The sequence below is a fragment of the Pieris rapae genome, chromosome 10, assembly GCF_905147795.1.
Source record: "Pieris rapae chromosome 10, ilPieRapa1.1, whole genome shotgun sequence".
NCBI lineage: Eukaryota > Metazoa > Arthropoda > Insecta > Lepidoptera > Pieridae > Pieris > Pieris rapae.
The window spans coordinates 2,155,627-2,182,104 of record NC_059518.1 but is presented as its reverse complement, the minus strand read 5'-3'; the positions used below and the strand labels follow the sequence as shown (position 1 = coordinate 2,182,104).

The 26,478-nt window shown below is 34.5% G+C and overlaps 4 protein-coding genes across 4 annotated transcripts in view; 2 read left to right on the top strand and 2 right to left on the bottom strand.

The window, feature by feature from the left end:
• The window catches only part of LOC111000143 (ankyrin repeat and fibronectin type-III domain-containing protein 1), a 114,492-nt gene that overhangs the window by 83,476 nt on the left and 4,538 nt on the right, over window positions 1-26,478 (bottom strand). Inside the window, exons 2-4 of the mRNA XM_045629791.1 lie at window positions 21,160-21,400; window positions 9,240-9,373; window positions 3,548-3,749 (exon numbers count right to left, since the gene is read on the bottom strand). Coding sequence (XP_045485747.1) covers window positions 3,548-3,749; window positions 9,240-9,373; window positions 21,160-21,281 — 458 coding nt within the window. The 5' untranslated portion in view covers window positions 21,282-21,400. The remainder of the gene's footprint in view (window positions 1-3,547; window positions 3,750-9,239; window positions 9,374-21,159; window positions 21,401-26,478) is intronic.
• LOC123689491 (cytochrome P450 6k1-like) lies at window positions 6,604-8,265 on the top strand. Its single transcript, XM_045629794.1, has one exon. The coding sequence runs from the start codon at window positions 6,673-6,675 to the stop codon at window positions 8,182-8,184; it is 1,512 nt and encodes a 503-aa protein (XP_045485750.1). The 5' UTR covers window positions 6,604-6,672; the 3' UTR covers window positions 8,185-8,265.
• LOC123689493 lies at window positions 10,196-16,063 on the bottom strand. Its single transcript, XM_045629796.1, has 6 exons — window positions 15,781-16,063; window positions 15,247-15,386; window positions 13,787-13,930; window positions 13,224-13,380; window positions 11,198-11,311; window positions 10,196-10,415 (listed from the first exon to the last, which is right to left on the bottom strand). The coding sequence occupies exons 2-6, from the start codon at window positions 15,268-15,270 to the stop codon at window positions 10,213-10,215; spliced, it is 642 nt and encodes a 213-aa protein (XP_045485752.1). The 5' UTR covers window positions 15,271-15,386; window positions 15,781-16,063; the 3' UTR covers window positions 10,196-10,212.
• LOC123689492 lies at window positions 16,109-18,657 on the top strand. Its single transcript, XM_045629795.1, has 4 exons — window positions 16,109-16,239; window positions 17,055-17,185; window positions 17,675-17,868; window positions 18,190-18,657. The coding sequence occupies exons 2-4, from the start codon at window positions 17,056-17,058 to the stop codon at window positions 18,559-18,561; spliced, it is 696 nt and encodes a 231-aa protein (XP_045485751.1). The 5' UTR covers window positions 16,109-16,239; window position 17,055; the 3' UTR covers window positions 18,562-18,657.

Genomic DNA, 26,478 nt, shown 5'->3' with positions numbered 1-26,478 from the left:
TATAGGCTAATTTGTCCATAGACAGAGTTATTTAGGGTATATATTTACACAATGATGCAGTAATACAGTACAATTAAAACTATTGTCAGATCATTTTTAGATAGGGTGTAAGAAGCACTATCTAGACATCTATCGTCTATCTGCATTTTCTACCGTTTTTATCATGGAGAGTGTTGAAAGGAGTTATTCGAACTAATACCTGCAGCTAAGTTTCATCATCGGACGTCAAGGCAGAACACAAAAATAACATCCACATCACCTCGACGCCCGTCGTTCACAACTCAGTTAGCAGTAATCAATATTCAAATAATATATATATTAAGAATTACTCTTCAGCTGTTAACTACATCAAATGGAACACACGTGAGCTGTGTTAGCAGTTGGTCAATGTTCAAATGAAAATTTAACATTAGTGAGTCTTGTTCCTAAAAAAATCTGTTGTCTGTAAAGTCGGTTTACTGACGATAGTTGAACGGGACAACGTCATAAAAATACTGATGGAATGGTTGCATTTTTTTTTTGTTACTTTGATAGATATTTTGTATGGATATAGAAAAGGAGGTAAATAGAAATCACAATTGAATTGATCAAGTTACATTTATTTATACGCATAAAAACAATTATGTCAATTTTTTAACGAACGAACGCTGACGAACGCGGAGGCCGATTGTGCTTCTTTGTTGCTCGTTCCGCGCTCTCGCTTATATCCAAGCCTTCAATGGAACGCCTCAGAGCGAGGTAACGCCACATGCGTCATCTTTTTTCGTGCGTGCAGCCGGCTCCATCGAATTAAGACGTCGCGTCAAAAATGTGAATATGCCTGAGCGACGCGACGCGTATTATTTAAAGTGACAGCCTCAAGTAAATACGATTATATGTAAGTATTCTTCAGCCTCACGCCGACACCTAGCTCCTGAATATGTAACGAGGCACGGCGTTCCTCTCACCGCATGGCTTTTAGTTTTCTTCAGTAACGACGTAACTTGATAAAATATTTTGGTAAGTTAAGTATTTTATAAAATAAAAAATTTCAGTGGCGCTACAACCGCTTTAGGTCTAGGGCTCAGATTTCTGTATCTGTTTTATGATCATTTGTCAATCTAATAGGCAAGTACGTGATAATGATGAGCCTCCTGTGCCTGACATACGCCGTCAACTTTTTGCGTCTAAGAGAATTTTCGTCACGATGATGTTTTCCTTCACCGTTCGAGTATTGTATTTTACACGATAGAATGTATTTTACAACCAAAGAAAATTCATTGGTGCAAAGCCGGGGTTCGAATCTACGACCTCAGGGAAGAGAGTCACACGCTACAGCCAACTCTGCTTTCAAGTAAGGAAGTAAAAATTTCTTTATGTGTTTGTCTAAAGGTGTGTCTCGATTGCGTATTCGAAAAAAAATCTGTATTATCGGTATGAGTTAAACAAAATCTTCAGGGATTAATTCGCTTAACGAATAGGCATACTCAGGTATAATTCATAATATAATATTTTACAAACAATAATGTTTAATCAACGAATTTACTATATTTTTTTCGGTACGTAATTGTACAAAGGGTTATGATAAAAAATCTATTCTTAATAAACATTCGAGCTTAAACTTGTTTATTCATGTATCTTTGTATTAAGATAATATTGAGAGTTATTTTCTTTTATTAGGTATAAAAGGGAAGTTCGAATCGAAATTGCGAGACAAATTGAGTTGAGAAATGTTCAGAAAGGAAATGTAATAACGAACCTATTGAGTGTATAATGCAAAGAAAACGTCTAATTTAGAGTTACTAACGTTGAACTGTTTAGCAAATCATTATCAAATTTGAAATATCACTACAGATTGTATAAAATTTAGCAAAAGAAAATTGATTGAATTTAGAATTATGTATTAAAACGGTGTATATTTTTCAGTGTATCTTACAACAGAACTATAATCGTACGAAAATATGTATAAAAGACAGTTTGCAAGGAGGTGTTCTAGATGGCCTGGTTACGCTTTCCAAATAAAATAAAATAAAATAAAAATAGTATTTATTCCAGTACTACATAATAAAGATTAAATCCATGTTCATCATTACACGACCTCCGACGGTGAGAAGACCTACTCCAAATTCCTCCTGTCTCTCACCCTCACCACCACTTTCCAATCCTTATTCCATCTTCCCAGGTTTCTGATGGGCGTCCTTTCTGTTTTCAAGCTCATACCATTCATTAGAAACAAAAGCATCGGGAATTTGAATAATATTCTTCTTTTTAATGTTATCTTTACGAAATGCAGATATAACTACAAGATACCAATTACAGCACAAATTATAAGTTAGACAGTTTCATGAAGGGTAAAGTGCAGTTCTCGACTCCGACCTCCGTTCACTTATTGTATTATGGCTCGTTAGTCGCTGCTTTATCTATTTTGCTCTTTTACTTTTATAGCCCCATTGTATTTATTAGAAGATATTTCAATGAAGGTATTGCTGTTGACCTGTTTTCTGTATTGTATTTATGCTGTAAAAGAATATATTCAGTTATCTTCATGTTAGTCAGTCATGTCAGTCACAATTATGAAGATAAGACTACGAAAGAGAAATATGGAGTTTAAATACATTAATTTACCTATCTTCTATTAGGAAGATGGTCATTAGACCATCCTACTATTAAACTTCTAGTGTACTTAAAATACACTTTGACTCGTGGAATAAAAAAACATTGGCCAAGTTTTTAAGACGTATTGGAAATTTTTACTTCCGGTTTTAGAGTTATTTTAATAAAAAATCTGAATTTCAATTTTATCTTTATTTACCTTTTTAAAATAAAAGTTATATTAAAAAAAAAAAACAATTCTCGAAACTTTTTCGGCGTCCGTTTGTGTTGTATGTGTTTAAAAAAGACGTAGCCGTTGCTAGAAAAAAAGGTTTAGGGCGGCCTCAAATCAATACATAAGTCGAGATTAGAGACCTCTGACCGTAAGCTTCAATTACAAAGATCTGATTGTGAGTTCTTTGGAAGCCAAAAGAGCACAAGTTATCCTTTTGACATTGACATATATGGAATTGCCAATAAAAATATATAGATAGGAATATAAAATATATAACCCTACATTTCCTATAATCCTATTTAAAAATGGGGGACAAAGGGGATTTCATCTGGTGTTAAAATTTATTGGTACTGCCAGATTTGTCAGTCTCTTAGAAATCACGCTTTGTTTCTTATTTTTGAGTTTTATTGTTTTGGGCTAGTGGCTTCAGCGTGAAACTCTGTCCTGTTCTGTCTATACTCGACTCTGTCTTCCTTGTTGTCGTAGGTTCGAACCCCGGCTTTGCACCAATGGACTTTGTTTCTTTCTTTCTTTGTGAAAGATCGTGATACCGACGTGTCTCTGACCCATACAATAATTCGAAAACATTCTTATCACAATATTCATAATCTAGACTAAGTATGACTTACGTGTGTAAAAACCAATTGACACTTGGAGGTAGAACTTAGTGCCAACTCTCGACTCAGAATCTAACCCCTTATTTAAGTTATTACAATATACAAATGTTATATATAAACTGACCTAATAGTGCACGTATCTGTTTGTTCCAGAGCGAAGCTGGAACGTGGTGACACACCCAGGTGCGAGAAGGCACTCTTGCGCCTCGCTTCACCAGCATCATTAGCTTCATCACTAATACACGTGATCCGAGGCAACGCTGTGCTTACGCAACTCACACGGTGCGATGATATACCACGGCTTAGCTGCTGGCTTTGCGTCACCTCTGTAACAAACCAATCAAATTATGTTTCGTTGGTGATAGTGAACTTCTGCCTTTTAAATTTGGAATTAATTATCATGTGGTGAGATTAACGCTAGCTAATTTAATTATAAATAGTATTCTCTTTCATTAAAATAACTTTTAACAAAAACTTTTAATTATTTTACATAATTTTTAATTTTTCCCGACGTTTCGCAAGCTTTTCAGCATGCGTGGTCATTATATAACTTTTTCTACAGCTGTGATACTTTTTGACATTGAACTTCAGTCACCGATACATACATAGCTTCAATCCGGTTAAAAAGTGTTTTCTTAAAATGAATTATACATATTTTGTATTTTATTTTTATTTGTTGATTACCTCATTTTCTTACAGTAACTTAATACTAATACTAAGAAAACATAATATTAAATATAAACAAAACAAGAAAACATAAAACCTTAACCTTTTTGTAGCAAATTATGAATAATGCAATTCTTGTGAATTCCGCCAGTCCTCTGCGGTTCCATAAATCCGGTCATATTACGATATCATAAAGTCTAAATCTTTCCTCGGTAAATAGACTTTAAAATCCTTTTTTGTAGGTAAAAATGGCTTCTATAATACTGTATGACATCACTATGCTCTATTTATACATTTGGTTGCATTATCAAAGCTTTCATTCTTTTATAAACTAATTTAATGCCAAATTACTTTTTGGTTCATAAGGGATAACGTACGGTTCTAATAGTGAAAGAATTTGTCAAAAGAGTCCTGTAGGTTAGGAGCTTATTAAATTCAAACAAACAATCAAATCTATCCATTATATTATCTATAACATTAGTATATAAAACTGTGAATTCTATGGCTATAAGAAGAGATTTGTCATCAAACCATCCTTCATCAAAAGGCCTTCATCAAAAGGCTGGCGTCAATCTTGTGAAGCGTGTCTTGTACTGTGCTAGATGCAGCAACTGTTCCGCAGTCACAATACATTACGAAACCATGAGTTTTTCTTTCTACCAACACGCCGTTTACCCATTATAATTAATTTTTTAATTATTTTTATTTTTACATTTAGGTACAAAAACAGAAATCAGATTGATTACATACATACAGTTATTACACACTAAAGAACATTTGAAAATCTGATATCCAATTATATCTGTACACAGAATTTTTACTAAATATCAACCAAACAACATACACATATTAAACTGAATGACAAAAAAAAGAAAAAATATATATATTAAATAATTCAAATTAGTAATGTAGGTTGCAAGTATTCACCATGAACTATCTTTATAATGAAGGAGGTGCTGGTACACAACTTTCCCTTGTTCGATGTTGCATAAGTTTTTCAGCCCTAAATAAAAACGTTCCAACTCTACATACGCTATCTAGATATCTAAGATTTCCTCTAAACGAAAAAAAAAATATAATAAAAATTCCTTGTGGCGTAAAGCGACATGGCGCGATCAGGAACGCGAACCGTTGGAAATATTTCACGCCTCTAACAACACCGACAGTTTACCGATAAAATTACATTCCCAGAACATTTTTATATAAAGGGAATGTAAATGGAATACCTGCTTTTTTATTAGAACATTCTCTTTTATTTCAGCATATTATGTAAAAAGGTTACTCGATACAAAGATGCAACGCATTCGCGAACTCTCTGGCATTGAGTGTCTATGGACAGCAGTATCACTTAACATCAGATAAGCCTCCACCCACTTGTCTTCTTTAAAAAAAAGTGCGTGCGTACAAAGTTCACATGTCAGAAGTGAAACTTTTTTGTAAATTAATTATTAGTAAGGTTAAAGCCCCAATAGATGATCATGTACCAGTATATTGATCATTTGTATTATATAGTATATCTATATTCACATTGTTAACGTGCTAATGATAATATAAATAAATAAAAAATCTGTGTTTTTTGCACGAGACGTTATGCGATATGTTACCCTCATGCTCTTAAAGTTTCACTTCAAAAATACTTTAGCACCCACCGACGGTATATTCGTAATGTGGTACCCAACTATATTTAATTAAAACCTCAAAATTATTATATATATTTACTCATCTTAATAGTCTGTTCTGAGTGACGTCTGTTGTCCTATATTTATATTGCCACATACATTAATATCTTATAGAAAATACTACACAATATAGTATGTACATTTTCAGTGAGTATCTCTGATACGGTACATTTTATTGTATGAAGGCTCATTAAAGTATTTTAAACTTTTCGTTTAATTTAACTTGGTCAGGGCGGCGGAACCAAATATAAGCAATCTACATATTCATACAGTAATTAAAATTGTTCGCCTTTTACAAATTTACAATGGTATTGTTTGGTCGATTTTAAAAATAAAACCTATTGTTAACATTTTACTTAAATTGCTGCATACAACTCCCAGCATGTACATTTTGTATACATATATGTTTTGTATTATTGTATTTCTCCATTATATGTGTACAGTACAACCAACAAGTTTCGATGTACGAACATAATCGTCATTGAGTAATTGCTTTCCATCTTTTTTTAAATATATATAATAGGGGGGTAAAAGAGCCTGCGGGACGCCCAAAAAGGGCAGTCATCGCAGTAATTGCAGCCCATTGACACCCATTTTTAGTGGGTATGTTGCCGGCCTTTAAGGGAGGAGTACGCTCAAATTTTGAATAGTTGAGATGCGTTCAATAGATTTCAACGTCAAAAACATGCCACTGTGGATATTTTAACGTAAATGATTTGCAGTATAATGAAAATCATAACTTTTATCAATAAAAAAGGTAAACTATTTAATTACAAAGACACGATGTCGTTAAATGTAATAATATTTTGTAGAACACGAAGTTTGAGCCTCGACAAATAGATTTCAGATAAACATTTAAGGCCATGCATGTCAACACTAAGAATTTAATAAATTAGCATTAAAAATGGTTATGTTACAAGTATTAATACCGTTTGTTCTTCTATTCATCTGTGTCTACCTAATAGGCAAGTATAACGAGGTGTACTGGCGGCGGCGTGGTGTTCCTCTATACAAGCGACATAAAGTGACTGGCATCTATTGGGACTTTGTTTTTGGTGGGCGAGCCGTATTTGAATCACTATGTGACGTATATCGCAGCTACCCCACAGCACCCGTGGTAGGAGTAGGATGCCTACTCACACCATCGCTGCAAGTACGTGGGGACCGATGTGTGCGACATGTCTTAGCTCGAGACTCTGCAGCCTTCGCTCATCGAGGCGTCCAACCCAACCGGGGCGACCTACTTGCAGACAACGTGCTCTTCATGCATGGCGTGCGATGGAAACTTATGCGTCAAGCCCTTACACCACTATTCACCGCCTCTAAATTGCGCAGCATGTATTACATTATGGACCGCAGTGCCCGTGACTTCGCTGATCACTTGGAGCATCACCCGGAATTATGGACCAAAGGTGCCTACGATACGCTTTCCACCTTTTGCAGTGCTGCCATCGGTGCTGCCGTGTTTGGTATTACACCTGAGTCGATATTTGACTCTCCATTTCTCAACATGGCTCAAAAAGCGTTTAAACCGACATTCTGGAGTGATACCAACTTGATCCTTTCGAATCTGAGCTTGGAGCTATCACAGTTTCTTGGTATCAAACTCTTCAAAGAGCATGAGCCTCTATTTATTAATGCAATCCGGAAGGTGTTAGAGCAACGACGGCAGGAGAGTGGAGGGACAGCCAAACATGACTTCGCGGAGCTATGCGTGGCGCTTCAGCGAGCAGGCCGAATTCGTGATCCTCAACTACCATTGGAGCTTGACCCAACCGATGAGTTATTAGCGGCACAGGCCTTCTTCTTTTTTATCGCTGGCGTTGAACCAACTGCGTCCGCGCTGTTTGCGACTCTCTATGAGTTAGGCCGTCATCCTGAGCATCAGAAGCGGCTTCATCATGAGATAGATGATGTATTCGCGGCAAATAGCGGAGAGCTAAGCGCAGATGCAGTATCGGGGATGGAGTTCCTGGATAGCGTGGTCTGCGAAGCATTGCGGCTTCATCCTCCTGTAGGATACCTCAAGAGGTTGTGTATACGCGATAGCGTACTTCCGACTGATGATGCGGGTGGCGTGCACGTTAAGTGTAATACGCGGGTGTACGTCCCGGTGTATGAGGCTCATCATGATGCAAATATATGGGAAAATCCCGATCAGTTTCAACCAAAACGCTTTTCAGCGGAAAAAAAGCGTCTTGTATCAGAATGGACATATCTACCGTTTGGACGTGGTGCCCGAGAGTGTATAGGTCGTCGTTACGCAGCATTGCAAGTAAAGGCAGGATTAGTTCATGTGCTACAGCGCTTCGGCGTGTTATCACGAACGCTTCCATGTCATCCCTACTCGCGACAACAATTGCAGGTGCGCCTTGATAACGTTCATCTGGAGTTCCACCCCAGAAAAAAATCCTGATTTCATTTTCTTTAGATAGCAATATTTGTGTTAGGTTTACAAACAAGAAACATTTTGAATAAAAAAAAGTTATAGATGTAATTTCTTAATTTCTGATTTGCGGTTGATTTTTGAATCAGATAAACATTTCAAGATTTCATTTGCTTTACCTTCCGATGACGTTGAGTGATTTTATTTATTTATTTTGTACTCCTACAGCTAACACAAATTACATATAATAGCAAACAAATACACCGAGAACATAGCCACAGATAGAATATATTTTTACAAAAGGGAACAAACAAACAAAGTATTTAATACAATTAACCAACAGATTAAATTTAATTAATTAAGCCTAAATTGGTTGTGTTGTGTAATGGTGTAAAAGTGTGGGTGTGTACGTGATGGTGTGTATGTGGGTCGTGCTTATGATGTAGATGATTTGTAATTATTATTATACCCAGGTTGCTGTTTATAGAATAAATCACTTAAAAGAAAGTTACTAAAGAAAACATAAATATATTCAGATTTTCGAACTTGAATCTTGAATTTTTTAAGTTTTATATAACGATAGTGTTAAATATTCAGCTATCTCTAATGCATACGTGTCGTATTCCACTCGAGTGGGCGACAGTTTCAAGCATCGCTAGACATTTTTCAAGAAATAAAATTGTTTCGCAGTAGAAATATAAATTTAAATAACCACAATAATGTTGAGGTTATTTCAAATATACATTTGTATATTTCTCTTACTTCTTGTTGTTGTTTCATTGAAAAAGAAAATACTAAATGCATTTGTCTTGCAATTATATGGTGTGTTTAAAATGTGTTAGTATTCGAGTAATTATATGTGACTTTCAGTTTTTGATCTTGATTTATTTATTAACCTTTAAAAATATAATACAATATAATAACCCGAAAGAAAAAGTTTATTCAATTAGAAATTGACTGAAATTTAAACGTTATAATTTATAAAATTATAACCACCATGATTAGTAATAGTGTTACAAAGTATTATTGTATAGAAATCTATCCGTAAACAGTCAGTCGTGTTATTACCAAAAAACGAAACTTACCTGCAGCATGAGAAGGGTCGATCTGCGCGTGGAGTATCGAGAGAGGTGGCGCCACGATCGCGGGCAGCGTGCGCGAGCGAAGCAATGGAGGAGGGACACGCCGTACGGCCGCGCTTGCTGCCACAGCCGCGGCACTGTACACAACGGAATAAAGTTATTCATTGTACGGCCAATTTCTATATTTGTTCTACCCACAGATTTAGAGATACAAGTTTTAATTTTACCAGTTTTGACGTACTTCGCATGTTATGTCAATCTTTAATCCCTAAATCCGTGGATAGATCGAATATAGAAAATGGCCGGTAGCCGCTTTTAGCAAACTAAAAAAGATATACAAAATAATTAGCTACTGTCCAACATCTGATCTTTGATCCGGAAACGCACTCGCGAGTATAATAATAATAATAATTTTAATAATAATAATTTATTTATTTTCTCCCTTAAACATTAACAATAATAATTCATAATACAGTGACAGTATTGGGAGAATGGTTTCCAAACTAGGTAAGAACCTGTGATATGGATAACCAGGCTTCCATTCCATAGCAAGTCATATACATAACAAAATAGAAGTTTGTAAGGGATTGTGTATGTGAGTGTGTGTGTATTTGTGTGTGATAGTGGGGAAGGGTACGCATGCGTGTGTTAGAGAGTGTTAAAGGGTATCGGTATTTGCACTAGGTATTTTAGAAATTTTAATAAACATAATATGTAATCTTCAAGATTACATACCAATAAGGCCGGCAACGTACCTGCTTGCCTTCTGGAAATAAGTGTGCATGGGCGATGTTATCACAGGTAACTAAGCGTTCTGCCTAAATAAAAATATAGCTTTTTTATATAAATATATCTTTAGTTATCACAATTGGATCGCAAATGCATAGACTTTGAGGGTAAAACAATAACAATAGCACAGATTAAACTTGTAAGCAAGAAAAAAAATAATTAAATAAAAGTCAATAGGAAAAAATCTTTATTCAGCATAGTCAGATGCCGTTTCAAAGGGTGTGGTGACTGAAAATTGTGTAATTTTTTGGGTTAGCTTTCTCGTAGTGCTTCTTGGGTGCTGTGACTCAGTTGCATTGGATTGCGTCCGGGGCTCCGATTCGTCATCTATGGTCTTGTCCCCAGTGATATTAGTCGTCTTACTTTGTGCGCAGTCTCCAATTGGATTGCCTGTTAATAAAATAAAATTACCGAAATTTGTAATGATTAAACAATAGCCAAACCAGTAAATAAATGAAGAGCAATAACATAGAACTATTTGTTGTCTTAAAATTATATTAAATCTGTTATAGAAAGGAAGAAATAATTGAACTACCTAATACAATACAGGCATTTAAATTTTTTGACCCCTGTTCGTTAGAATGTTTTTATAACATTTTATAAGATTTTTTTGTTCTAGGTGCACGGTCTCCGCATATAATAATCAAATAAAAGTATAAATAAAATTGAAAAAACTATTTTAAATGGTCAAAAGAATGGGTAAGAAACGCCATACTCCAAGTATTTGTTATGGAGAAAAATGTAAATATTTATTTTACATTCTTCTCCATATGAAACTACGTTTTGAAAGGAAATAAACAACTTGACTATAAGTTTGAAAATAAACAATATAATACATTCAACAACGATTGGCCTAACCAAGAAACAATCGCAGCGACACTTTGACAGAAAGAAGCAAAAGTTTGATTTACAAACAGCTTTGAGAGTTTAGTTTCAATAATTTACAGGAACTGAATTTACTATTATGGTATTTAAATGATAAATCAAAGACCAATCTTAGAAAGGAGTTAGTTGTTATTTATTTACCACCCAACTTCGCAACTAGTTGAAGACAAAGAAATAAAAAAATCAAAATTCAAACGCCACAATTATTGTGTAAAATGTAAGAAATTTTAAAACTAAATAGATATTAGTTTACGGCAATATTTATCCAAGATTTGTACGTAATTTACCAGCAAACAATTGCCCCAAGCCAGATATATGAGGCACATTTGGTCCATTAAGTGTAACCCGTGCGTGTCCCACAGCCGCAACGCCCGATGCCTCCAACGCTAAAGAACTGTTATCTGCAACATACTGCATATGTGTGTTTTATGTAGTTTGTGTTCTTCCCAAAAGTTTTCCACAGAAGGCACAACATGGGTAGTGTACAAGAGTGAGACTGTAAAACGATGGACCGACGGCGCGGTGGTGCATTCATTGTGATCACAGTGAAATTTGTGTGTGACAGCATCATCAAAAATCAGAAAAAAAACAAAAGTAAGTCCATGGCACAGCTTTTTTATAATTTTGAAAATCTATAGCCCCTTCCCCCACCGATGAAAACTATACATTATATTTAAAAAATCTTATTATCTAAGCTTCACAACACAATTGGTCTGTATGACGCTCAAGTAAATCTCCATTTAGCATCGTGGGATCCGCTACTAAAAGCTACGTTTCATTCGTCATCACCTTCCTATACATATCTAAGAACACAGATCATCAAAAATGCCGGCAACATAGCAGTAGATGCTGTTGATCGAAACCGGCTGATTCGCACGTTACCCCCTTATTTAAAAAAAACCATGCAATTAAGCAAGAGACATTTGTCTAGTTCACTTTAACAATTCCATTAAATTGCTATCCTAAGTTCTCCAGATACTTTCGAAGCATGAAAATGTTAGAATGAGGTTTACTAATCTTGGATTTGCCTTAATTAAAATTAACTGTTACACCTGCTGCGGGATTATTGGCCACATTATGACCGCAACACGTCCGCCCGGCCTCGAATATGCAATTTGTCACCGATCCAAACCGCGCCTCACCGTATATAATGGCCCATACGAACCACAATAGCGTGAAACCCCTTAAACAACTTATGTAGGTGTATAATGTATGGCAAATTAAACGATATATAACTATATATTCAGTACGAGTTGTGTGGACTGTTTGTATGGAATATCTCATAGCGCCCCTAGTGGTTACGCGTAGAACTAAGATTTTTGAAGTGAAACTTCTGTATCGGCGTTGGAAAAAATTTACCGACACATTTTTCTATTACGTGTCATCTTTTTCTTGTCATTAATGCGGTTGATTCAAAGCTATTTATAACAAAAATTATAGTATTCATTTTGTTACAATTAATGAAATTCTGTAAAAAACTCATAAGATTGAGTTTTTATATTGTTTTTGGTTGAAAGATATTTAACAAATTGTATATGACAATCCACTAGTGATTTTTCTTACAATTTTTAGATTTTCTTAGATTTTTCTTGACGATAATTGTAAATAATATAAATATTTTAATGAGCACTGGTTCTATATTGTGATAGTTCACACATACTGTAGTTTGTAAATAAAAGAGAATGAATAAGATATCATTGTTCTAATATGCTACCATTCAAGGTAAAAGAAAATTAATAAAAAAAACAACATCAAATTAAACTGGGGACAGCCGTGATTTGAATTGGCGTAACACAACTAAATAATTGTATTATTTGTATTATGTTCTATAATAATAAAAGCCTTTTGTTAAACTTTATTAAATTTAACTTTATTTAACCAATTTCTTTAAATTTAGTAGATCATTTTTCTAAAAATAAGGTCATAACGAAGTTTCTCTTCTTACGTGTGTACATTAGTACACGCACACATATTTATTATAATAAGAGACAAGGACTCTTAAATTATATAAGCGTATTTTTCAGACCAGAGTAACTCTAAATTTTGTTCGTAGGTAGAACTTATTTTTTCTACGAAAGAATATTATTTTAATTGAACAATGAACTTTGGGGTTTGTTTCATAGTTTCTTTTTATCTGTTTTATCTTAGTTTGGTTGTAATATGTTCGAAATTCGTTAACGTTAAAAAAATACTACGTTTTCATTTTTTCAAATAAGCCTAACTTTTATGGTACAAAGATAAACCAAAACTCAAGTTTGGACCTCGATAAATGCTCTAAGTGGAAAAATAGCTGAAATATAAGAAGACACAAACCGGAAGTAAGTTGAATAGCAGCATCAGCTTCTCCAACCACACTGAGGCCGCTTGCATTCAATCGAAGTTCTACGCCACCGACATTACAACGACCGGGTGACTCGCTCTCATGTTTTTTCTTTTTCTTCTCACGCAGTTCTTTTAGTTTTGTTTCTAGCTTTGAATTAAGAATCAAATCGAGCTTATAATTGTATTAGAAATACTTATAAGTATCGTAAAGTTCGATCAGCGGATCTGACAGACGTTTGTTAAAAAAAAAAATAATAATGCAAATCATTCTCGACTCCACTTGACCCGCAAAAATTGCATTAAAATATGTCCAGCCGTTTAGGAGTTTAATTATAAACCTCTTGCACAAAAGATATAAACCAGCCGTTTATTTGCTGTTATGCATTCTATGAGCACTATGATGCAGCTTACACAGTTATATTGATCAAACTTTGATCGTTCAAAAACAAGTAGCCGTATGAAATAATAGAAAGCTTTCATATTAATAAAAATAAATATATGAAGAATATTATATTAGTATGAAATGCATCATCTAATTCTTAATACAACTATACCATTTCTAGAAGAACATCTTTATGTTGCACAAAAGCCTCGTCGATTGGTTCAAACTGTCGCGGCATGACATTGGTTGACAAGGAAACGGGATTCACTGAAGTGACAGCCTTTCGCGTCTTTCCTTCTGCGCTCCATAAGAACATCTTGAGAATCAGAAAATGATGACATCTTATATATAAAATTCTCGTGTCGCAGTGTTTGTGGTTAAACTCCTCCGGAACCGCTTGACCGATTCTCATGAAATTTTGTATACATATTGGGTATGTCTGAGAATCGGACAACATCTATTTTTCATTCCCCTAAATGTTAAGGGTAGTCCACCCCTAAATACTTTTTTTTAATTTTCAGATATTTTTTTTTATCAACTGTATGAACAGCATTAAAAAATACATACAATCCTAAATTTTCAACCCTCTACGATCAACACCTTTTTTTATTATAAATGATATACATGGCAAAACGACGTTTGCCAGGTCAGCTAGTTATTATAAAGCTTTATGTTACTTCCGCAGTAATGATTTGCTTATGAGTTATATTTAAGGGTTATGAATAACCAGGAATGCTTTTATTGTTAGGATCATACTACAACATAGATGGAATCCTCGAGGAAGGAGGAGAAAGATGTAATGTTATTCCTTACATACATCATAAGTATTTGATTATCCGAAACGGAGACTATAATGTGTGATACATCAACTCTCAAACGAGAGCTTAATTATAATAATAATCTTTGTATATGTTTGCTTACTTTATGTGAGCTATTTAGACTATGATTTCCGTGTTGTATGTAAGTGCGTGATTCTATTTCACCATGCCTCCTGCTGATAGAGGACAAATCTTTGTTATTAATAAATTTTCTTATTATTTATTACTTAAGATGTCATGAGGAACATAGTGTAATAGTTGCAGCTCCTACGAATAAACAATTTTGACTTTAACATTTACTTACACTTTCTTTTGGTTACAGCTTGGTATTAAAATAAAGATTTAAAAAAACATTTAAAAGTCATAGAAATAGACTAAGATGTTATCTCGTCCTCGTATTCTGCAGATTTTCCATTCATAAGCAATCACTTATTTTAACAAGTCATATCATTTATAGAATATTATAGAAGTATAAAACTTTTAAAAGCCGGCAACGCATCCACTTCTCCCTGCCATAACTGTTATAACCGCCTTTAAGGCTATTCCGTAGGCTCATTTGTTCCTAGAACTGAGATCGCTTCAAGTACATAGAAAATATATATTTTTATCTGTAACAGACAGGTTTCTGTGAAACTGACACATGACAGTTTCGCCGGAGCCTGTCAGTCTCAGCGGTGTCCTACATTTGTGCACATAATACAATTTTAAATGTAGGACTTCAGGTTATACGCATTATTAAATGGCGGTTCCAAGTTTAAAACCATACATATGTACTTTTATATCATGTAAATAATATATAATGATTGTTACTCACCCACAGAGCGATTGCAATTCGCATACTTGAAGTTTACGACTCACACAAATTGAAGTTTATAAATAAATACAAGATTTTATCGTTATCCGAATCTAACAGAACTCAATTGTTAGGTTTAACGTAGTTATATCTTAAAAGCTCTTTAAAATTTGATTATTAAATAAAAACTGTATTTGAATTAATAAATTTTTTCATTAATAAAATTGTCAGTGAATTCTATAAAACGAAACGGCATGTTTTTATTACTAATCGTCTTGTGTCTAGACAGTAACACAAACACATGAATATAAATTATAATTCATCAAAATCATCCTACGAGTCCAATACATATTTAAATGGTTAAAAGGCTAAATAGAAACTATAATACATATTTTTGCATAGAAAAGGGGCAAACGGGCAGGAGCCTCTTTAATGTGAAGTGATCGCCCATGGACACTCTCAATGTCAGACGACTCGCGAATGCGTTGCCGGTCTTTTAAGAAATGGTATCTTTCAACGAAGGAACCAAAGTTGAAGTGGTTCGGATATACCTACTTCAGTGGGATGTAGAAGCTACATGCTGGCGTGGCAAAATCTGCCTCAATAAACGCTCAGTAATAGAAACAAATGAGGTGATACGGGTGAAATTTCGTAGTCTGCTTCGACGTCCACATCTGTCAAAGCAGGATGCGAAAAATGAAGACGTCAATTAAATAAAAATTAGTTAACATGATGAAATTCATATTTAAACTGTATTGAGAGGTTTAATAAGACATAATTAAAACTAGTGTTATATTACGTTAATTATTCGCACTGTAAAATATTCGATTATCGATAAAAGAGCAAAACAAATAAAGAATTAAACGCGGACGATTACAAATCTCGCCATAAAACGAATCCAATAAACGATCAAATCGATGTTACGAAACCGCTACATTTCGATTTGTTCTCGATTCCCTTCTCGTCTCTACTTGCAAGATCGTAAGGCGATCCCGTTCAATTTTCATATATAAGGTAATATAGTGATATAAAGAAAATGTTCTGTATATGTTTACACATGTACACTGTATCTTAAGGTAACTTAAATGTATGCTGTGATATCGTCTAATTCATTGAATTTTAAGTCAAGAAACAGCAGCCGAAAACAAATATAGTTGGAACTTCCGTATTTTATGATGCCTTAACCCAAAGAGGCAATGGTCGCCTTTTAGGAGACATTTATTTGAGTTATTACTCAAAAATAAATTTATATTCAAAATTCTACTCGGATTAATATTTATACTAAATATTTACCCTAAACTTCCGTATTTTATGATAAATGCATTAACTCGGAGCAGTAATTTTCGCCTTTCAGGAGACTTTTATTTGAATCCTTTGACTTTAAATTGAAATAATAATTCGAAAATGAAGTTTTGCTATTAAAATATATTTAATTAAAAACATGGAAGCAGGTATAATACTACTACGTACTCCAATTTAAGTGAAATCCTTAAAATAATTCCAACAGTGATTGTTTAATATCTTCAAGTAATTTATGGAATAACTAAATTGGATCCGCTTGTTTAAATATCTTTATTGTTAAATGTACCTTTTCTCTGACAAATTAGGTATTGTATTAATTTAATTAATTAAGCGACGGTTAAAATATATAAATTTATCAAAGTTGTCTACAACGGCAGACCCGTACCCATTTCGTGGAATAAAGATTATCTTCACAACGATATTATAAGAAATAGTGGATTCTAACGAGTGTAGTTAACAGTAAGAATACGATTTTTGTGATACTGATGTCATATTATTTGCAATTATTACGTGTCTATATTTATTAGTATGGCTGTGACGCGCTTTTTGATGGTGATGACCACGTTGGCGTTATGCAACGCAGCGCCACCAGTAACAAATTCATTGGTGAACCTTGGCAAGATGGATATCGCGTTTTATATCGACACAAAACCACAAGGTAATGAGACCTTCAGAAGCCACCAGAAGCATCTCTTGTATAACTACTTCTATTTATTATCTCTGATGGTTCACTGTCACTTTGGGCCAGCAGTTGAACATAAATCCGACTTGGGTGCACACACAAGTGTACTGCGATAGTCTGACAGCGCACTCGTAACTTCTCAGTTACGGCTGTGGTATCACTGAGCGCATGACTTCTCTCAGCTTTACAAATCAGGGCGATCCATTCCACATCATTCATGGCCATAGGTCGAAATTTCGACGGCTCATCGCGGGGTGGGATGGAGACAAAGCTGTTTTACTATGTCCTGTCTCGGGCAATTTCTGGTGTGTTTTAGTTGGTCCCACATGACCGTCTACCATAGTCCACCTCAATGCAGTCGCATTAGTAACTCATTTCATATATAACTTCTAAATAACGTACTGAAGATCGCATTGGTTTCCTTCAATATTAATAATTCTCTTCAATTTACGTATTATGTTGCAGATGTAAAGGGTTCTCCACTTATCAAACAGCGGCTGTCTGGAGTGCAGAGTGAACCCTGTGCCTGCATGGGACTTACATCTCCACGCAACACCAACCCACTTCCAGATATAATGACAAGACTCCTGCGCAATAGCGACATATTTCCCTTTAACAAGCCTGCAATGTCTCCTCTTTGTTGCGACTCTCATGAACAGGTACATGTGCATACATACATACGTACATATGCCTTAAAAGGTCAAGGGTTTTTGACGCTTAATCGTATAAGAGATTCATAGATAAAATCTTCATAGAAATATAACAAAAGCAACTCATTTATCTCTTTCGTTATTCGTGATAAAAATGCTTTTATGAAAATGAACAATTAGGGTATTTATCTATTTAACTTGTTATATACTATAATATCAATTATAAAGTGTAATATATTGTTTAGTTTTACTTTCTGTGTTACCCGGGGGAGGGCAGTAGAAACGTTAACTTTTTTAATGGACGAAAAGTTTATTTATTTATTTTCGTAGCTAAGGGAGGAATCTATAATACTTGAGATGGGTCCCCAGCAACGTATTGGCTCTGGTGCCAGTTTGCCGGCTGCTGCACTACTCGATGCACTGGCATCTGCTCCCGGCCTATTCCCTCAAGATCCACACCCACGCTCTAATCCCATAGAGCTCCTCATCTTTCCCAGCAAAAAGGAAGTTAAATTTCCAGAAATAAAGAAAAATAAGTTGTCTAAAGACGGTATTAAGGCAGTTGGTGATCGTGAGCTGCGTAATGATTTCAAAACACTAAAACCTCCTTCTGTCAAAAAAGACCTCACCGGACAGGAAGTAGTGGGCAAGGAAGACAAACGCGATGATATGAGATCCAATTCCAATACTAATCTCGTGTAAATGTGAGAACAGACAGATACAGAAGTAGAACGGAAAAAAACAGAAGAAAACCTTCCGGATTTCTTTATTTGATAAATAAAATACGCTAAGACAGTATATTATAGTTTATTAAACTTTCAGTCACATTTCAGGAAAATAAGCGAGCTTCGTCTTCGCTTGATTGTTATTGGTGAAAACTGACCAATCACAATGAAACACGCATAATTTGTTATATTTTAAAATACAATACCTACATATTATTTATGTAAATTAGACGACGTGGCAAAATCTTAAAGCCTTACATACAATAACTACATAAATATTATGAGCCTAGATATAACTAAATAGACATGGAATTCCTATTATGTAAGAAAAACACTTTTTAAGTAAGTATAATCGTTTAAACAAATGTAAAATAGAGCATTCTAAGTTTATACGAAAAATCTTAAATTTGAAATATTTTTTTTTGAAACTGTACGTATTTGCTATCAGCCCTTAGGCTATGAGCGAATCTGTTCTGTGGTGATTTCATGTCCCATTGGGAGCACGTACTCATCTGCTACCTAGAGCTACTGCCGGTCTTCTAGCTCTAGAATATAGTGACGTTTTAGCCGTCTCATATACTGTTCCATGGTTAGCTGGCAAGCAAACTCGAGATCATAAATTCGAATCCTTTAGTACCCCGATGCATCCATGTTATGTGTCCGTAAAAAAAAGTCTGCCTATTGTAGGAAATTAAAAATGTAGGAGAAATACGAAGAACCCTGAAGTTCAGCAACATTGACTGAGCTTTGGTGATTACGTCAATAGTAATTATTTACACATTCTCTATGCTCGAAAAGGAAATGTAGTTTCGAGGATTCCTACAAAGAAATAATACGATTAGATACTATTATTTTTAATAGCTTTGCTTACTTTAGTTGACAAGAGGAATGGGGGGGGGGATAAATTGCAGTAAACTTGAACGGCCCCATTATTACAAATGTAGGATATTACAAATGTCGAATTGTACAAATGTATTTTAGAATAAATAATGAATACGAAACTTAACCATCACTGAGGTTCATTTAGAATGTTCCAGACGGATTTGGAAGTATAGTTTTAGCAACAACAACTTTAATGAGCACATGTGCCGATATCGCGAATTTTGTGGCAGATTACAGCGTTCTTGAGTAAGCTGCTTATGGTCTCTAATAAAATATTTTACGAGTACGTTACACCAGCGGAAATAGTGTGAACGAACACGTGGCATATAAACCGAAGCTCTGGAGTAAATTACTTATGTATTATTCATATTTGTTGTAAATATATATTACCAAATATTTCTTTTTTACGCTACGCTAGATAGATCGCGCTTTTAAATTATCCGTATCACCTCGTCCGCCGTTCCACAACCGAGCATTTTAGACAGTTTTTGCCGCGCACTAACACTACGTGGAAATAGCTGCCCACTGAAGTATTTCCAAACCAATTTGACTGGAGTCCTGCAAGAAAAGAGCGCTCGGCGTTATTAAAAGACCGCACTCGCAAGCCATCTGGAATTGAGAGTGTCCAACGCCCATGGGCGGTGGTATCACTCAACATCAGATGAGTCTCCTGCCCGTTTGTTCTAAAAAAATAAAAAATATCACATTGAACAGCTAAATGTCTATGGATTGATGCGTCATAATAATGATTGTCATGATCATATCTTAATATATATATTTCTTGTGTGCGTGTGTATGTGACTGAACTCCTCCTAAACGACTGGACCAATTTTGATGAAATTTTTTGTGTGTGTTCGTGGAGATTCGAGAATGGTTTAGATTCACAATTTTGTCCGCTGGACAATGTTTTTTTTAATTAATTAGTAGTTGTTGATTTTGGAATGTTTTACATTGGATCCGACAGACGGCGCTACCATCGCACTGTCAAATTTTAAATAATATTCGAATTTTAATTTTAGTCTGTCCCGACAGCGCTGCGATCAAATTAAAAAAAAAGTTTTGTTATCATTGTGTTATTGTAGACCATGTGCTGGATCGTTAGATATTGTCATAACATTTGAATAATAATTTTCATCAAAATGGTCCAGAATGTTTTAGCTTATTAAAAAAAGTTTGAAATTTTCAAATTAAAGACGTATAGACAGGACAACGTCTGTCGGATCCGCTAGTACATATATAAATTAAGCAAATAGTTCCAAAAATATTCCTTACCTTTCTTCCTTTATATAGTCACTATCATTTTCACTTAAAAGTTGTATCACAACGCGTTAGTAGGCATTTTAAATTTTAGTTTAATTTTACTAGAGATTAGGCCGTCATTTTACATAACTGTATGATATTTGAATCGCGCCAGTACAGAGTAAATTCTATCAAATCTACTGCAAAAGCAATTCTAGATTCAATATCGACGTTTCGTGACACGTAATTCCAAGAGATCATCAAATTTGGGTTACGTCGTTAGATGACGTCACATTGGTTCAGCTCCTGATTGTCTTTGGTACAAGGCAAATTAACATTATTTACATGGCCCGAAGTTTCAGGAGCATTTCTGCAGTTTACTCTTTCACTGATATTCTATCTAAATTGCTGTTAAAGTTACAATGTATGGCTGCAGATGGTAATAAATACATACTGTTTCTCCTTCCGTTGTTGGCGCTTCTTCTTAAAAGCTCTCTTGACCCTTAGAAGGAGGAAGGCTGCTCGGTCGATGGTGAGCGCGGAGGGTCTCTTTGTAGGCGCGCTGCCCTCCTGCATGCCGTCCCCGTCTGCTCCCTCATCGCACAACCTCAGGCCAAGCCATCGTTGCTTACCCGCCGTACGCGTTGCACACGAACACACACACACACTGTCACACGTGCACTCGCCCTGTTCCTCTGAAACAATACACATTGGCAATGAAATATCAAAAAAAACTTCAAAAAAGAATATTTTATTTTATTTGTTGTCATTGTTTCTTAAAGTAGGACCAATAGAAAAAATATATGGTGGAGTTGTGTAGTATATGTACCTATCCATTTTGAAAAAACGATACTTGATTTAAATACCTTCGCTCGTTAGCAAAAAAATACGAACATAATTTTTTTTCCAACGCGGATAAAGAAGAAGTATCAATAAATAAGTTTTCTACGCAATTCCTCATTTTTAATAAATGCAAATGGAGTCTCAGTTGAAAATAATAAAGCTAAACAAAACTGGGAACTACTTAAATGTAGCAGCGGGAAGTTTAGCAAGCTTCACCGCTACTTTAACGAAGCACTGTCAAGCGATGTCATTAACATATAAAGTGCTCAATTGAAAACTTTGTCACAATCAATTCGTGGAAAATAAGCAACAAAATGTGTAAACAACTTCTTTTAGCGAGAACACTAAAACAACGCTGCATAAGGCATTTCGCGCTTCCATTAAACCCACTCCGTTTTAGTGTAATTAATATCTCCGCGTTTAGAAACACTATGAAGCACTCTGTTGTAAAGTGGGAATTATTTATCAGACAGAAGGAGTAACCACTTATTAAAGAATGGAGAAATTACAAATCTTTTGCATAATACGTCATTTGTTATCTCAAACTCAAGGCCTGTTAGGCCTAGGCGATTAATAAATAAATAAATCAGTTGCGCTACAACCTCTTTAGGTCTTGGCCTCAGATTTCTGAATCTGTTTCTTGATCATTTTTAAATCTAATAGGCAAGTAGGTGATCAGCCTCCAGTGCCTGATACACGTCGTCGACTTTTTGGGTTAGACCCAAAAAATGTCGGTTTCCTCACCATGTTTTCCTTCGCCGTTCTAGTAAATGTTAAATGCACATAGAATGTATGTATATATAAATAAATAGCTAAAGGGTTTCGCTGTCCTGCTTCCTAATTTATCGGAATTCGGTGAAACGTTAATAAGTATTAACCATTAAAAGTAAGACGGTCCGCTTTTCAAAACCACATTTACTTTCCTTAAACAAAATTCTATAAAAATAAACTCTTGCCTTTACGATACTCAATACAATTATGTTCCTCCAGCAATATTTACTTAACAATGACTTACAAAAGGGAATTCACAATATATTGAACAATAACAAGTGGGGTTTTAGAAGCAATAACACGGGTTTCCACTTACGTGAGTTGAAGACTGAAGGATATAATATGGCACTTTACTATATTTGTCGTCTTGTTTCTTATTTGACCACTACTAGGAATTTAGCAGTGACCTGCTTGAGTGTGCCACTTTGAATACTGTGGTCGTGCATTTGAACCTTAGCAGACTTGTCTACACGATCATTTCTGTTCTGATCTTTCTATTTTGTCTTTTTTGTCTTTGGTCTTTGATCTAAAATTCGTTGACGTCTCTGGTTTTATTATTACTATTTTTGACATGCCGCCTGAAATGGCGTTGGGCAGGGCACACAGCAAGAACAAGTGACAACAGATGGAGCGAGAGAGTCCTGCACTGTGTCCACTCTGTGGGTACCAGACCCGCGCGGCACGAGCCGGCCGCAGGGGCGCCCACGCCGACGCTGGGCAGATGACATCATCGCAGTCGCCGGGGTTACCTGGCCGCGCCTGGCCCGCGACAGACGCGATTGGAACCGGAAGGAGGAGGCCTATGTCCAACGGTGGACAAACCAAAACTTAAGTGAATGACTTTTTATTATCCCCTAATTATAAAGTTTTTTGGAAATAAAGGCTATTATTATTATTATTATTGACATAATAGGTGGTGTATTACGAGATCCGGCCCATATACGATAATTAATAGAAAAAATAGCTTCAATTTAATATATAAATAATAATTATACGTTATGAACGTATAAATGTATCGACCCATACCTCTTTACAACTGGCTGCGAAGATGTGCGGCCATGTGATCCACGCACCCGTGATTTTTTAAAATCTTTATATGAATCTTCATCATGTAAACAATATTTTATTTAAATAACAAGTGAACGAAATGTTTTGCCAAAAATCAATTCAAAATAATTTCACTAAAATACTAGCGGCCAAAATTTGATGGGCAACTTGGTAGATATACATTCTCCTACTTATATGCCAGTTCTTCTTACCCGCTCTACGCCCTTGACTCGCGAACTGGTTGTAAATGTAAATTTACAATTAATTTAATTTGTTTTTCTTGACATTCATAAGTGTACATGTTTACCTATATTTATTTATTTTATTTTATTTTTATTTTCACATTAAGGTACAAAAACAGAAAACAGACTGACTACATACATAAAATTATTACATACTAAACAACATTTAAAAATCTGACTTCCAGTTATATCTGTACACAGCATTTACACTAAATATCAACTAAACAACATACACATATCAAACCGAATGACAAAAAAATAAAAAATAAAGGAAAAAATATATATATACATACACACACACACACACATGTATATACATATACATTAATCAATTAAATTAGTAATTATGGTTACAAGTATTTACTATGAACTATCTTTTTAAATTTACAAATATTATTGTGAAAAATATCAATCTCAGCACACACAGCATTATAATATTTGCACATTCTTACGAGCGGAGCATTCTGGGAAACATTGAATCATATGAATAAAGATGATTTGATTTGATATAAATATACAGTTTTTAGCAAAAAGAAGTAATCCTGCAGCCGGATCTTAGATCAGTAGTGCTAGCGGAGAATTATTATATAATTAAATTAATTTTAGAGCTTAGTTAAATAAGTTTTATATTACATATCACCACATAGGTGATATGTACGATATCGGGTTGATAGGTATTGAAGGCGAATCAATCTAAAAAGTTCAATTACAAACTGGAGAGTTGTAAAGTAAGTATGCAAATTATCACTTATGTAATTAGTTGTATATAATATTAGCAATATTATTTATTAAATAATAATAATGCAATATCAAAAATATATATTTTCGTAAAAAGGTGTTTTTGTTAATCCATATATTTTTTAATATTTATCAATGGGACCTTTTTCAACTGTTATATCATTATAAACGTATTCAAACAGAAATAGAAAAAATAAATTATATTATAATATTATAAACATTTATTTATAAAATACATTTTAATTCAGACAGATATTCAATATCCTGTTGGTTTGAAAATACGGAAGAAAACTGCAAACGTCTAAGGTCTAAGCTTTGATACAAGATCGTAATTGAAATTTCTTGAAGCTGTCAGTTGACAAATCCAGTGAAGGGGGCGTGGTATGCACCCGGCACCCCGGAATAATTGGACATGAAACTTCACGAACATTATTTCGGAGGAGCACATGCTTAATATTCAAACGAGCATTATCAAGATTTTGTTGCATTTGAACGAAATCTTGTACGTCTAAAAGATGTATGTTTATTCGTATAAATTACGGATATGGGGATTAATAATTAAAAAATAAGTTAAATGTTTGATTACGTTTATTTTATTTCTATAGTAGTTATAAAACACACATTCAAAGCTTGTTATAAGAATAACAGGGTTAATATGTCTTCTTAGAGATTTTACGTGTAAATAATAAAAAAAATCACTACGAAAACTATCCAAACAATACCATAATGGGAAGTAGAGGTTATCATTTATGTTTATGATACTAAATTATTATTATTATGACTGTAGATTATACAATTGTAAATACGGTATATTTGTTGTGTTAGAAGTAAATAACATATTTATTTACTTTCCTATATACTTTTAAACAGAATCACTATTTTATTTGCTTAGTTTAATTAAAAATTTAGAGGTTACGCAAGAAATCCCAATCTTCTTAGAGGTATTCTGTTCATAAACTGCTAAGACAAAGATTTTCACATACAACAGACAATATTATGTAGATTTTTTTTTAATTTGGTTAAACACTTTTTTTCTTAAATTTATATGTGAAAGAGATCTCCTCTTTTAATAGAGCCAATCTGCCCATGGATACTACCAACGCTAGAACGTACCAATGCTATTTTAAGCATTGGTACGTTCCTTTCTTCACTTTAAGTAACTTTACTTTACTTACTTTAAGTCGAACGGAAATATAACGAAACATATATTCAAATATTACCCTCATAAAGAATTATGTCTACACTGAATTAATTTCATTAGTTGGTTGCCATGGCAACGAGTTTCTTGGGTTGAGAGTTACGTTTTGCAGGTCTGTAGACGATTGCGTGCAATATGCATTTAACATTTAAATTGCTTCTATTCTACTACTCACTACTGTTTTTGCGGAGTGGTTTTAATTAAAACTTGTACTTTAGTCTATATTTTACATAACGATGGCCTAAATTACATTACTGACTCCATATTTATAAAGATTGAAGTGTAAGCTTTTGAAGTGATCAAAAATTAATTACGAACAAGGAATTATTGTGATAAGGGAGGAATTAGAAAGGATGGATCAGAAGGCTTAGCGGTGGCTTATCTGGACTGATAGTGGTTGATACGACAGACATAATATAGCTATTTTTATATATATATAAAAATAGCTATATAATAAGTATTGAATTTATAAATTGTATAAATATTTTTATAGGCTCATCTGATGTTAAGTGATACCGCCCCGCCGCCCATGGATATTCTCAATGCCAAAACGCTCGCGAGTGCGCTGCCGGCCTTTTAATATTTGGTAATTATTTAGACAATTACAAAACCTCCACGTTTGAGTGCATTGGTAAGTCTTTAGTCAACTATATCGACTGATTCGCCGGGCATTCTACCACACTTTTTAATACGACATAGGGTCCTACATGAAAAGAGGTTGTATATATTCCCTGATAGGTTGGCAGCACACCCACTAGCCCTCAGCGTCACAGGCACATTATTCAAAGTGAACCGGCTGCTCCAATCACATAAAAAAGAAAAAAAGAAAAGATATGCATTATATTCCCATTTTTATATTTAATTTTACCCTGCTAAAGTACCAATTAATCTCTCCCTAGAAAGTGAAAGCAAAAAAAGCCGCAATTTGCGGCAC

Bases quoted from the DNA above. Each gene is read 5' to 3' on its own strand.
- LOC123689491 (XM_045629794.1), top strand. From the start codon at position 6,673: ATGGTTATGTTACAAGTATTAATACCGTTTGTTCTTCTATTCATCTGT.
- LOC123689493 (XM_045629796.1), bottom strand. From the start codon at position 15,270: ATGCGAATTGCAATCGCTCTGTGG. The intron at 13,381-13,786 runs GTATAGTTGTAT...CTTAATTCAAAG, and splicing joins AAGATGTTCTTCTAGAAATG to CTAGAAACAAAACTAAAAGA. The intron at 10,416-11,197 runs GTAAATTACGTA...TTTTATTAACAG, and splicing joins CTTGGGGCAATTGTTTGCTG to GCAATCCAATTGGAGACTGC.
- LOC123689492 (XM_045629795.1), top strand. From the start codon at position 17,056: ATGGCTGTGACGCGCTTTTTGATGGTGATGACCACGTTGGCGTTATGC. The intron at 17,186-17,674 runs GTAATGAGACCT...ATTATGTTGCAG, and splicing joins TATCGACACAAAACCACAAG to ATGTAAAGGGTTCTCCACTT. The intron at 17,869-18,189 runs GTACATGTGCAT...TTATTTTCGTAG, and splicing joins GTTGCGACTCTCATGAACAG to CTAAGGGAGGAATCTATAAT.